The sequence below is a fragment of the Cydia splendana genome, chromosome 20 (genome assembly GCF_910591565.1).
Source record: "Cydia splendana chromosome 20, ilCydSple1.2, whole genome shotgun sequence".
Classification (NCBI taxonomy): domain Eukaryota; kingdom Metazoa; phylum Arthropoda; class Insecta; order Lepidoptera; family Tortricidae; genus Cydia; species Cydia splendana.
The window spans coordinates 1-12,435 of NC_085979.1; the positions used below are offsets into that span (position 1 = coordinate 1).

The 12,435-nt window shown below is 46.3% G+C and overlaps 1 protein-coding gene across 1 annotated transcript; it reads right to left on the minus strand.

The window, feature by feature from the left end:
* Window positions 1-2,836: 2,836 nt before the first annotated feature.
* Window positions 2,837-4,948, minus strand: LOC134800654 (uncharacterized). Its single transcript, XM_063773136.1, has one exon. The coding sequence runs from the start codon at window positions 4,946-4,948 to the stop codon at window positions 2,837-2,839; it is 2,112 nt and encodes a 703-aa protein (XP_063629206.1).
* Between the last annotated feature and the right edge of the window lie 7,487 nt (window positions 4,949-12,435).

Here is a 12,435-nt window from a genome sequence, read left to right on the forward strand (position 1 = left end):
CCTAATTCCCTCTCTATGTTGTGCAGGTAATGACCGAAGCAGCCGTGTCCGGTCATCACCTGCGTTGCCCTATATGATAGGGCCCCATGTTTCCTCTTCAACCATTCCTCTATATGAGGGAGGACTGCCCCTATGGTGCGTGTTCCATAAGGGGCGTCCTCCAGGCCGTCCTCCCATAGCTCTCGGAGCCTGACCTTAGCCTCTCGGTCTGCCCGCTCTGCTGCTTCTGGGTCCAAGTGCTCTCCTCGAGCCCTGGCCTCCGCCCTCAACACGTATCTCTCCGCTAGGACCTGGGCATCGAGCTCCCACGGAGGAGTGCAAGCAAGGAGACACGCCGCCGCATGGGATACTGTCGAGTAGGCCCTAATTATTCTTAGAGCCACCACCCTTTGCGGCCGCCGGAGCAGAGATTTGTTCCCACTCGACAGCCGGTCCGCCCAGATCGGGGCCCCGTATAGGGCCATACTTCTAACAACCCCCGCAAAGAGGCGGCGGCATGGGGCTCTCGGTCCTCCCACGTTGGGCAGCAGCCTACCTAGGGCGGAAGCCGCGCCCACAATTCGGGGAGCAAGTCGGATGAAATGTTCCCCGAAGTCCCACTTTCTGTCCAGGACCAGGCCAAGATATTTGATGTTGGCCTTGACCTGGACAGGTTCTCTATCCACTTGGATCGTCAAGTTGGCGGGCAGACACCATCTTTTTCCTCCGAAAACTATTGCCTCTGTTTTCGGGAGGGCCACCCTTAACCCAAGTAGTCGTATGCGGCCAATCGTCATTTCTGTGGCGACCGCCGCCCTCCTCAGGGTCTCCCCCAATTCTCTTCCCCGCACAGCCACCATTGTGTCGTCCGCGTAACATATGGTGGACATGCGGGGAAGCTGTGCCCCCCTTATGACCCAGTCATAGCCGATGTTCCACAGGAGAGGTCCTAAGACTGACCCCTGCGGAACACCGCAGGCCATTTCGCGCTCGCAACGGCCCCCTCTCATTTCGTAGAGCACTACCCTTTCAGATAGGTAGTGCTCCACGATTGTCCTCAGGTATGGAGGCATTTCGTGGTACCGAAGTGCCTCCTTAATCACAGTATACGGGAGGGTGCCGAAAGCATTGGCGATGTCAAGTGACACCGCCACGACACCCTCTCCTCTTCCCGCCGCATCTTCACTAAATTCCCTCAGAGAGGAAAGTGCGTCCATCGTGGACAGCCCCGCCCGAAACCCAAACTGCCTGTCACTGATGTTCGGGCCGGTGTTCCTGAGGTGTTGGAGAATGCGGCCAGCGAGGATGCGTTCCAACATCTTTCCGACCTCGTCCAGGAGTACTATAGGCCGATATCCGGAGGGACTGTCCGGCGGGCGGCCCTCCTTCCTGAGGAGGCATAGCCTACCCTCTTTCCAGCATCTTGGAAAACGGCCCTCTTTTAGGCAATCACTGAAAAGTTCCTTAATCCGATTTCCGAGATGCTTTAGTACGATAGGGAGGACCTTCCCATGTACCCCGTCAGGCCCAGGAGCCTTTTTACATCCTCTTAGGCGGATGTCTACCCTCGTCATCTCTTCATCGGAGACCTCGGGGATCTCCATCGGACCTACCGGTTCTGCCAAGGGGACCGACATTACCGGCGGCGTAAAGTCGGGCGCCGGCGGGAAGAGGCCCTCCACTATTCGCGTGAGGAGTTCCGGCTCTAGGGAGTCCATGGGAGGGGCATGTTTCATCTTGTTGCGTACAAGCTTGTACGGTCGCCCCCATGGATCCCGGTCTAGAGTGGCCAGGAATTCCTCTCTCGCCTCATCCTTTCTTTTGGCGATTGCCAGGTTGAGAGCCTCTTTTGCCGTTTTGAGGGCCTGGTACGTTGCCTCCTCCTCCTCCTCAGTATGCCTCCTCCGTCGACATCGATTGAATGCGCGGCGGCACGCGTTACTGGTGATACGGAGGGCCGCGATTTCCTCCGACCACCAGTACACCCTCCTCCTTGCTGTAGGTCGTCCGGCGCGTGGCATTGCTGCGTCACATATCGATTGTAAACTTTCGCGGAGGCGTGAGGCACGCTCATCCACTCCTAGCGCTACTGGAGGAGGATTATTCCATGCCTCAACCATTGCGGCTTCGTCCGCCATCTCGCGGTCCAGCTTTGTTATGGTCCACTTAGGGAAACCATTTCTTCTTCGGCCGGGCATCGGTGGGACTACCGGCGCATTGTGGACCCTCATTTGTATATAGTGGTGGTCGGAGAGGGTCTCCACCTCCTCCAGGACCCGCCAATTCGTTATACGCGCGGCGATGGCAGGGGTCGCAAACGATATGTCGACGATAGACCCCCCCTGCCGTCGCACGCAAGTATTAGCGTTGCCCTGGTTCAGGACAGCCAAGCCCGTCGCCACCGCCCAATCCCTTAGGGCAGCTCCCTTTGGGTTTGTGAGGGGCGAGCCCCAAGCCTCACTTTTGGCGTTAAAATCGCCCAATACGAGCACCTGGCTAGGGCTCGCTCTCCTCACAATATTTCCGATCTCTTCCAGGAATCGCTCAAAATCGCGAAGCGGTTTATTGGGGGAGAAGTAGCTCGCTACAACTACAGTTTCACCCCATTTTGCCGCTGCGTATCCCCGGCCTCGGGTTATTGGCGTAAGGGGCGGAAACTCACCCACCGCCGGTACTACCATGGCCACCCTGCCGTCTGTGGCCCCTACCCAGTTTGTCTGGGGAGGAACAAAATATGGCTCCGCCACCACCGCTATGGAGATGCCCCACTCCGCTGTGAATTGCATAAGCAGATCTTGAGCACGAGCGGAGTGGTTGACATTACACTGTAAGATGTCCAGATGCGGGTGTACTGGCATTAAATATCCATATTTTGTCCCTCACAGGCCGGTTGGTCGGCGTTACGCATTGGAGGGGCTCTTTGGGTCTTCAGAAGAGCCTCTTTGCCTTTTGCTGGTGGGGGCGCACACGAAAAGCCACCCATTATGTGCCCCGCTGGACGTTTGGCCGCATGACACACCGAGCAAAAGGCAGCCTCCACCTTGCAGTCCGCCATCCTGTGGTCCGGCCTGCTACACCGGAAGCAGAGGCTGCTCCTGTCCACTGGCGATGGGCACAGTGCCCTGGTGTGCCCCGTGCCCATGCACCTGAAGCACCTCATCGGTGTCGGGTCCAGCGCCACTACCAGGGCCGAGGACCATCCTACTAGTATTCGACCCGCTGCGGTGACCCTCTTGGCTGCCGTTATAGGGCACTGTGCCAGGGCCGACCCTGTCCCATTATATTGGGCCCTAATTGTTCCCACCTTTATTTCACTTAGTGGGCATTCGCCCAATTGAGCGATTGCTCCCGCGATCGCCTCCTGAGTGGCTGCCTCATCTAGACCCGAAATGCGTAGGTCCGCCATTTTGGTGGGCCTATATACTCGGGCTTCCTTTCCGATCACCTCCGTGATTTTCCGACAGAGTTCGTCGGCCGCCCTGCCATTGTCCGACCCGGACACCTCAATAATCCTGGCTCCAGCAGCTGTTTTGCGGACCTTGACGTGCTCTAGACCCACATCAGCAAGGTTCACCGATGTGGTGGCCTTAGACATGATTGAGGCGTATGTCGCCTCAGACTCCGGCTTCAAGGCCACCACGATCGCAGCTGTGGAGGGCACAACCAGCTTTCGTGGGCCCGCAGGTGCCGGTTTCCGGGCCGGAGCGGCAGGGGGGGAAGAAGGCTTGGCGGATTTGCCAGATTTGCCCTTTTTGACAACCTGCGTCCAAGACTCAGCAGGCTGCTGTGTTGTTGTTGCCGGCTGTGAGGGTGGGGAGGCACTGGGCTCCTTCGCCGTCTTCTGCCTGGGAGCAGAGTTAGCCCTCTTCTTGGTCGCTGGTGCCGCTGGTGCCGAAGGCTGGGCCGTAGGGGCTTTAGGCTGCCTAATAGGCGGCGCACGTGTCACTGTCCTTGAGGGCGCCCCAGAGAGAAGTTCCGGCTGGGGTGTGGGCTGGCTTGCAGTCACCTTATTCCTGTCCGCCGCGAGAGGGGGGCGGGGGAACGGCTCAGGGGAATAGCCCGTGCGGGCCGAGATCATGTTTCCCATAGTAATTGTAAGGTCCCGCTTCAGGTCCTCCTTCAGTTCCTTAAGGGCCTCCTTGAGGGCCTCAGTGAAGCCCGTCGGGGACTGGTCGAATTGAGCCGTCGGGGCCTGTGCTAGGGGCTGGGTCTCCCTCTCAGAGAAAGCTCTACGAAGGGCCTTCATCTCGGTCTGACATTGGGCAAGTTGCTCCCGCATTCTCTTATTATCAGCCTTTAAGGCACGCAACTCCTCGTCCTCTAGTCTATCTGCCAGGCAGTCAGTGGCCGCCAAGATGTCCCGGCAGGCCTGGTTCATTTTACCCCAGACTTGTCCATTTAGGTTGCCGGATTTCCCGGCAGCCTGTAGGACAATCTGGGTCGCCTCCCGCACTATTTCAATGTAGTCCGTCCCTGTGTATAGGGGCGGGCTGCGATCTCTCATTTGTTGACTTGGAGACGGGGACGGGGTCAGCATCCGCGGCTCCTTATCCCCCTTCTTCTTGTTGTCCCCCTGGGACCTTGTCTGGAGGGGGGGAAAAGGGAGGACCACCCCCTTTCCCTCCTGGCTGTCCAGCACCTCCAAGAGGAAGTCTTCCTTATGGGCCCTCAGTCTAGCCTTGGCTGCTGCCAGGCCAGTAAAGTGGCCTTTGGAGGCTTTCTTCACCATGGCCTTGGCCCTACCCCTCAGCGCGGTGCTAATTTTAGGCCCGCTCCCAACGTGAGCCTCATATTCCAGGTCCTGGTTCCCCTCATGGGGCCTCTTGTTGGAGGCGGCCTCAGCCATGTCCTGGCCCTCCATAGGTTCCTCCCAGTTGGGCGAGGTCGGAGAACCCAGCCCTAAAGCCCCTTTATGGGGCCCCGTGATTGGAGCCCCCTCCGGATTCAACCCCTTCGCGGGGTTATCCATATATTTGCCACGCGAAAACCACCCCTTATGGGTGGAATTCGCCCAAAAAAGGTGAAAAACCCAAAAACCTAACCTAACCTAACTATTTTGGTCAAGTGCGAGTCGCACCAGATCCAAAACAGCAAAAACAAACTTAAAATTATTTTATGCGACGGACTGTAGCGTCACTCCTGGTTGAGCTACAGATCTCGAACCAAAGTCTAAAAATAGCTCTAAGTATGCGCTATCTACTAATAATTTTTTCAACTAAAAATATTTAATATTTTACAATTTATTAAATTTCCAACACGAAAACCAACTTATATTTGCGTTTAGCGACGCCGCAAATTTTGAAATAGCAATCTATTAAAAATTAATAACTTCTAAACTATACACTCTAAAAATATAATTCAAACGGATTTGAATTCCCTACAATTAGCTTAATCTAAATAACCTAACACAAAAAATTTATTTACACAAGAACAGAAGATATGATTTTTTGAAACTGAAATCTCCTAACGTCGTCAACCGCAAATGGGGTAAACTTTTTACTGAATGTGTGAACTTTGAACTCCAGTATCTCCCGAACCAAAGGTCGGATCGATATGGGGAAAATAGCTCCTTGTAGAGCAAAAAGCCGACCCAATTACCAAATTAACAGACGTAAAGAAAAAAGAAAGACTAAATGGATGTGAATTTTTCAAAGTGAAAAAGTGCCTGAAGGGAAAAAGTGAATTTATATGTAAAGTGAAAGAAATTGAAAATAGTATAGAAATCTAGGGAAAAGCTGGGAAAGAACAACGGTATAAAATAGAACTCAATTAACTTTATCTCACCACAAAAATTCGCAAAATTACCTCACTTCTACCTCTGAAATTTTACCTCAACCTAACCTAACCTAACCTAACCTAACCTAACCTAACCTAACCTAACCTAACCTAACCTAACCTAACCTAACCTAACCTAACCTAACCTAACCTAACCTAACCTAACCTAACCTAACCTAACCTAACCTAACCTAACCTAACCTAACCTAACCTAACCTAACCTAACCTAACCTAACCTAACCTAACCTAACCTAACCTAACCTAACCTAACCTAACCTAACCTAACCTAACCTAACCTAACCTAACCTAACCTAACCTAACCTAACCTAACCTAACCTAACCTAACCTAACCTAACCTAACTCAAAACCTAACCTAACTCAAAACCTAACCTAACTCAAAACCTAACCTAACTCAAAACCTAACCTAACTCAAAACCTAACCTAACTCAAAACCTAACCTAACTCAAAACCTAACCTAACTCAAAACCTAACCTAACTCAAAACCTAACCTAACTCAAAACCTTTTTTTTTTTTTTTTTTTTTTTTGTCGCAGGGGAAATGCGTTTACACATCCACCCCGGGCTGGAGGGGCCCATCGTGGGGTGGTATGTGGGACTCGCTCCTCCCGTAACTCCCTCTGCTAATCAGAGGAAAGGGAGGAGAATACCCACTAAAACCCCTGCGGCGTTACCCTCTCTGCCGTTATAGGGGAGCACCGTGAGGTCACTAATATTCTACCACGATGCTCCCCCGAACCTAACTCAAAACCTAACCTAACTCAAAACCTAACCTAACTCAAAACCTAACCTAACTCAAAACCTAACCTAACTCAAAACCTAACCTAACTCAAAACCTAACCTAACTCAAAACCTAACCTAACTCAAAACCTAACCTAACTCAAAACCTAACCTAACTCAAAACCTAACCTAACTCAAAACCTAACCTAACTCAAAACCTAACCTAACTCCGAACCTTACCTAACCAATGTGGTGTCCAAATGACCAGGTGGTATGTGGGAAAATCTTAATAGCGTGTTCTATCTGCCATGTTTTATTGGTAAGCGCCATCTATCGGATTTGTGTTATATGAAATTTCCTGTGATTTCATGTTCCTTTACTTCCTTATTATAAGGTGTCCCAAGAAGTAGTGATATACTGAAGCTGGGAGGTAAAAGACCTAGAGGGCTATCTGAATCACCCCCATGTATGTTCCGCGATTTTTCGTATTTTCGGAGTTATGTTTTTTTTTTTTTTTTTAATTTTTCACCTATCGCAGAGTACGATGAGATTTTTATTTATGGTGACGTGAATTATAGCGGTAGATGCTTGATTTTTTTGTGTGCTAAGCTGATAGATAAGCCAATTCAGTATGGTAACATTTACTATCGTTAGATCTTTGAATGGAATTAAAAAAAAAAAAAAAAAAAATTAATGCCAAGAAAGATAAAATTACCCAGTATGTTCACAACTTCAAGGGCCCTTAAAAAAAAAAAAAATCACATAAAAAAAAAAACCGTTTGGCTTTTAAAACCTTGCTCTATCTATCTAGCTACCCTGAAAATTTCATTTTATTATTCATAAGGCTTCAATCAAAAAATTTAAATCTAAATGTGGTAAGTGCTAAATTATAATTTACATGATGATTAATGCAAGCAAAGCAAAACTGTATATCTTGTATATAATAAAAAATTTACTCCTTTATAAAGGTTACCACCACCAGTGGAGGTTATAAACTTTCTTAAATATTAGGCCCCGTTCGCACGGCAGCTTTTTCAACGCGCGTTAAAAAAGCGTTTGAATGACACCAATGGATAACCAATTAACCATGTATGTAGTCACACGAAGGCGGTTTTTAAGCGCGGCGCTTTTTTATCGAGCACTGTTCGATTTTCGGCGTTGAGCGTTGGCGTCAAATTGAATAGAGCATACGGAACTCCGTGTATCTGTTCTCACAAGCGTTAAAAAAGCGCCGGCGCTGCTGTCAGTTGGCTGTCAAGTGTCAATTTTTGGTGTCAATCGTCAAGATTATTATTAGTTTCACCTTAAAAATGTCAACTTATGCTTACAAATTCCTGAAATATTCAAGCTATATTCAAATAATACGTCGTAAGGGGTCATCCATTAATTACGTCACACGTTTAGGGGGAGGGAGGGGGTCAAGAAAATGTGACATATTGTGACATGGGGGTGGGGGGAGACACAAACTTTGTGACGTCACTTTAACTTCATCAGTAACCGAAATTTTTTTTTTAATTATTTTATTCGCTGTACATTTAAATAACAAGTTTTTAAAACGATAATCGTTTTTATTCTTTTAATTTTCTTTCCTAAGCAGTTTTGGGTTATAAAATTACTAATATTTATATCGTCAAAAATATTTTGATAAAATATTAATAATACTTAGGTACTTACTTAATTCGATTTGGCGATTTCGTAGAAAAAATGTGACGTCACACTAGGGGGGAGGGGTTTGCCAAATGTGACCAAATGTGACAAGGGGGGGGGAGGGGTCAAAAAACCTAGAAATTCGTGTGACGTAATTAATGGATGACCCCTAATAGCAAATAAAGTATGGCTTTGCTGAGATGCGTACGTGGCATTACGACTCACAAGTGATTTTTAAGCGTTCATATGAACACAAATATTAGAAACGGTAAAAAAGCGCCAACGTCGGGTTTTAACGCAACGCTTTTTAAGCTGTCGTGCGAATGGGGCCTTATTGTAACGAAGTTCCTTATCGGACGGTTGATGATATTGGCGCCACAAGCCATACACATAGATGCAAATGTTTGATATTGGCGTGACAAGCCAAAGTAGTGCGAATATTGGGGTTACAAACAACATTGGGGTAATAAAACGCATTTGTCGTGTGGATACATGGAACTGGATCTTTCAGATTGTATCTTAGATGATAATAAATGACAATGCAATACAAAAAAAAACCAAGGTGGATGTTTGCTTCACACAATACGTGACTCCTCCACTGTATAGTGTCGTCTAATTGGATGATATTAAATAGATTTAATAAATGGAAACACAACAACGTTCAAGCAAAGCAACGTTCACAGTTTTAGCAAGTTTGCGCCTTCTGAGGACATTTAGTGTTTCTACTCTACACTTGGTGACAGTAGTAGGGCCAGTTTTTATACGCAATGTTTTGTGATCTTTTTTAGGTTTCCATATCAAATGTTATCTTAGCATTGTACAAAGTGTGCGAAGTGTGTGTTCGGTGTAAGGTGAAGGTGGATAGGATAACTATTGAAAAATATTATTTTTGTGCATTTTGGGTAAAAACCCTGTTTTAAGAATAACTTAAATTAGTGTAATACTACAGTAAATCAAAACTTACCTACCAATTTTTTACATTTATGCTTCGTGTGCTTTCGACTAAATAATAGGCTAGAAAGATATAACGATGTAAAATTTATTTCAGAATTTAATTGTATGCTTCTATAACTTGTATTGCTTGCTCAGTTTTGCCAAGTTTCATGTCAGTGTGTGGCGCGTGTTCCCGATGCGCCGCTAAGGGACTATTCCACTTGTCCAATTTCTTTGTCAATGAGAGAGTGAGAAGCATCATTGTCATCATTGGACCAATATTATGGACAGATGGAATACCACCCTAATGTGTATTATCCCCTAGTTCCGTCACCCGCCGCCAGATGGCAGCACGCGTCTCCACCCGCTGACTCCTCGCCAGTGTGTGCTGGCTCACATATGCACACTCACGCACCGCCACGGAGTAGTGTCCGCTAGTTCCACCTTCCGCCGCCGAGTGGCAGCACGCATGTGTGTACACTTGATAAATCCAGCACGAGCTCGGGTTAAGTTCGCGTGGTTATAAAAATATTTCTATTAGATTAGGTTTATTCTAATAGAAATCTTAAACTAACACTTGAAAAAACTTGTCGGTAAGTCAACTTGATTACTTGAATAAATAATATACAGGGTGTTTGTTCCATAGATTAAAATGGCGGATAAGTTGGGGTTTTCTATTTTTTCACGCGCTTTAAAAAAATTTTTGTCCACGTGATTTTTTTTTTTTGCTTAGTTTGTTGTTTTTTTTTAAATCTTCATGAGTAGGTCGTTTAAACTTAAAATAAAATAAAAAAAGTAAGTGATAGAGAGATGCAATGTTTATTGGGTCGTGATGTCTTACGTTAAACGGTTTTATCAAAGTCAAAATTACTGACATTTAACCTCTAGTTTTTTTTTATTAACCCTCAGTTTTACAACATGTAAAAATTTACACCAACTTTGATTTTCAATTTAAAAAAAAACAAAAAGAGACCATGTTTTACTTTACAAAATTCTTTAAATTACCGTAAAATGGGGTGAGTAGGGTGAAAACTGAAATTCAAACCTCGATAACAATTTATTTTTACATATGAAAACTGAATGGTGTATATAATAAGTGTTCCGGACCAAACCTTCTCTCCCCATTCATAATCCACCTCTCCCCGCGAAACCTACTCACCCCGTTTTACGGTACTTTACAAAATTCTGTGTTCTGTCTAATGATGTACAATAATCTCAAAAAAACCTTTCATGAACTTCATTTTATCCCGATGTTTTGTAACGGACGCAACAGGCAAAAATTATCGATGCCTAAACATTGACGCTGTAATCTCCTTTGAAATCCCCTTTGCCTATCCACACGCGGGTTTTTTTTCAGCGATGAGGTTTTCTGGTTGTGAAGGTTTAAAACTTATCTTTCGTAAATTTAGTTGAAGGTGCTATCTCCCTCTTACATAGCACAAAAGCTGTTCGGTTCCGACGTCGCGTCGCGTCCATAGTTAATTTGTGTTTAGTTTTGTCTATCAAATTGTAATTAAATGTGAACGCGCCTTATTAGTGGGAGACCGTTTAAAAAAAAACCTTACGCTTGAAACGCGGGAAATGTGACCGATGTCGGAACTTAAAAAGCCATAAAAAAACCGAATTGTCTTTTGTTAGTGCTTTTATTAATCTCTGTTTTGTTGACTTTTGATCATTTGAAAATGGCTACTTTTTCGAAAGAATGCGGACATGTTAATGGCGTACGGTAAAGACGTTAAATTACAGATAAAAACTTCGAATAATGCAGCTACATCTCTGATGCTTCTAGTCGGCTTTTCCTCGAACGCCGAACCGCTCCACTAGGTACTGCCAGGGTGACAGCAAGATTGAATGTTTACTTATTCATAGAAACTTATTGTTAAATTGAGATTCAAATCGAAGGTGAGGTGGGTCAGAATCCAAAATTTTAACCTACTATTGTAATCATCGTAGTGGACAATAAGGTCCCTTTTTATAGAAACCCTAGTAGCATTTTCGTTGGGGCCCACGGTGCCAACGGTAGGGAAAACGTTGGGATGAGGTTCGTTCCGTAGCCAACATTAATTTTGTATTGGCCCACCATCGCATTTACCAACATTCGCTGTGGTACAGATGCCCAACAATGGGCCTTTGTGTATTTTGGTACCGTTGGCTAAACAACGATAATATTCGTTGGCCCAATGATGACATATATCGCATTTACCAACATTGGCAGTGGCAGTGATGCCCAACAATGGGCCTTTGTATATTTTGCTACCGTTCGCTAAACAACGATAACATTCGTTGGCCCAATGGTGACGAATACCGCATTTACCAACATTGGCTGTGGCACGGATGCCCAACAATGGGCCTTTGTGTATTTTGGTAACGTTGGCTAGTCAAGGATATCATCCGATGGCCCAATGACGACAAATATCGCATTTACCAACATTGGCTGTAGCATTGATGCCCAACAATGGGCCTTTGTGTATTTTGGTAACGTTGGCTAATCAACGATGTCATCCGATGGCCCAATGATGACAAAAATCGCATTTACCAACATTGGCTGTGGCACTGATGCCCAACAATGGGCCTTTGTTTATTTTGGTAACGTTGGCTAATCAACGATATCATCCGATGGCCCAATGACGACAAATATCACATTTACCAACATTGGCTGTAGCATTGATGCCCAACAACGGGCCTTTGTTTATTTTGGTAACGTTGGCTAATCAACGATATCATCCGATGGCCCAATGACGACAAATATCGCATTTACCAACATTGACTGTAGCATTGATGCCCAACAGTGGGCCTTTGTGTATTTTGGTAACGTTGGCTAATCAACGATATCATCCGATGGCCCAATGACGACAAATATCGCATTTACCAACATTGACTGTAGCATTGATGCCCAACAGTGGGCCTTTGTTTATTTTGGTAACGTTGGCTAATCAACGATATCATACGATGGCCCAATGACGACAAATATCGCATTTACCAACATTGGCTGTAGCATTGAGGCCCAACAATGGGCCTTTGTGTATTTTGCTACCGTTCGCTAAACAACGATAACATTCGTTGGCCCAATGGTGACGAATACCGCATTTACCAACATTGGCTGTGGCACGGATGCCCAACAATGGGCCTTTGTGTATTTTGGTAACGTTGGCTAGTCAAAGATATCATCCGATGGCCCAATGATGACAAATATCGTATTTACCAACATTGGCTGTGGCACTGACGCCTAACAATGGGCCTTTGTGTATTTTGGTACCGGTGGCTAAACAACGATAACATTCGTTGGCCCAGTGAGCACAAATATCGCATTTACCAACATTGGCTGTGGTACTGATGCCCAACAATACCAGTTGAGTTTGCTTGT

Bases quoted from the DNA above. Each gene is read 5' to 3' on its own strand.
- LOC134800654 (XM_063773136.1), bottom strand. From the start codon at position 4,948: ATGGATAACCCCGCGAAGGGGTTGAATCCGGAGGGGGCTCCAATCACG.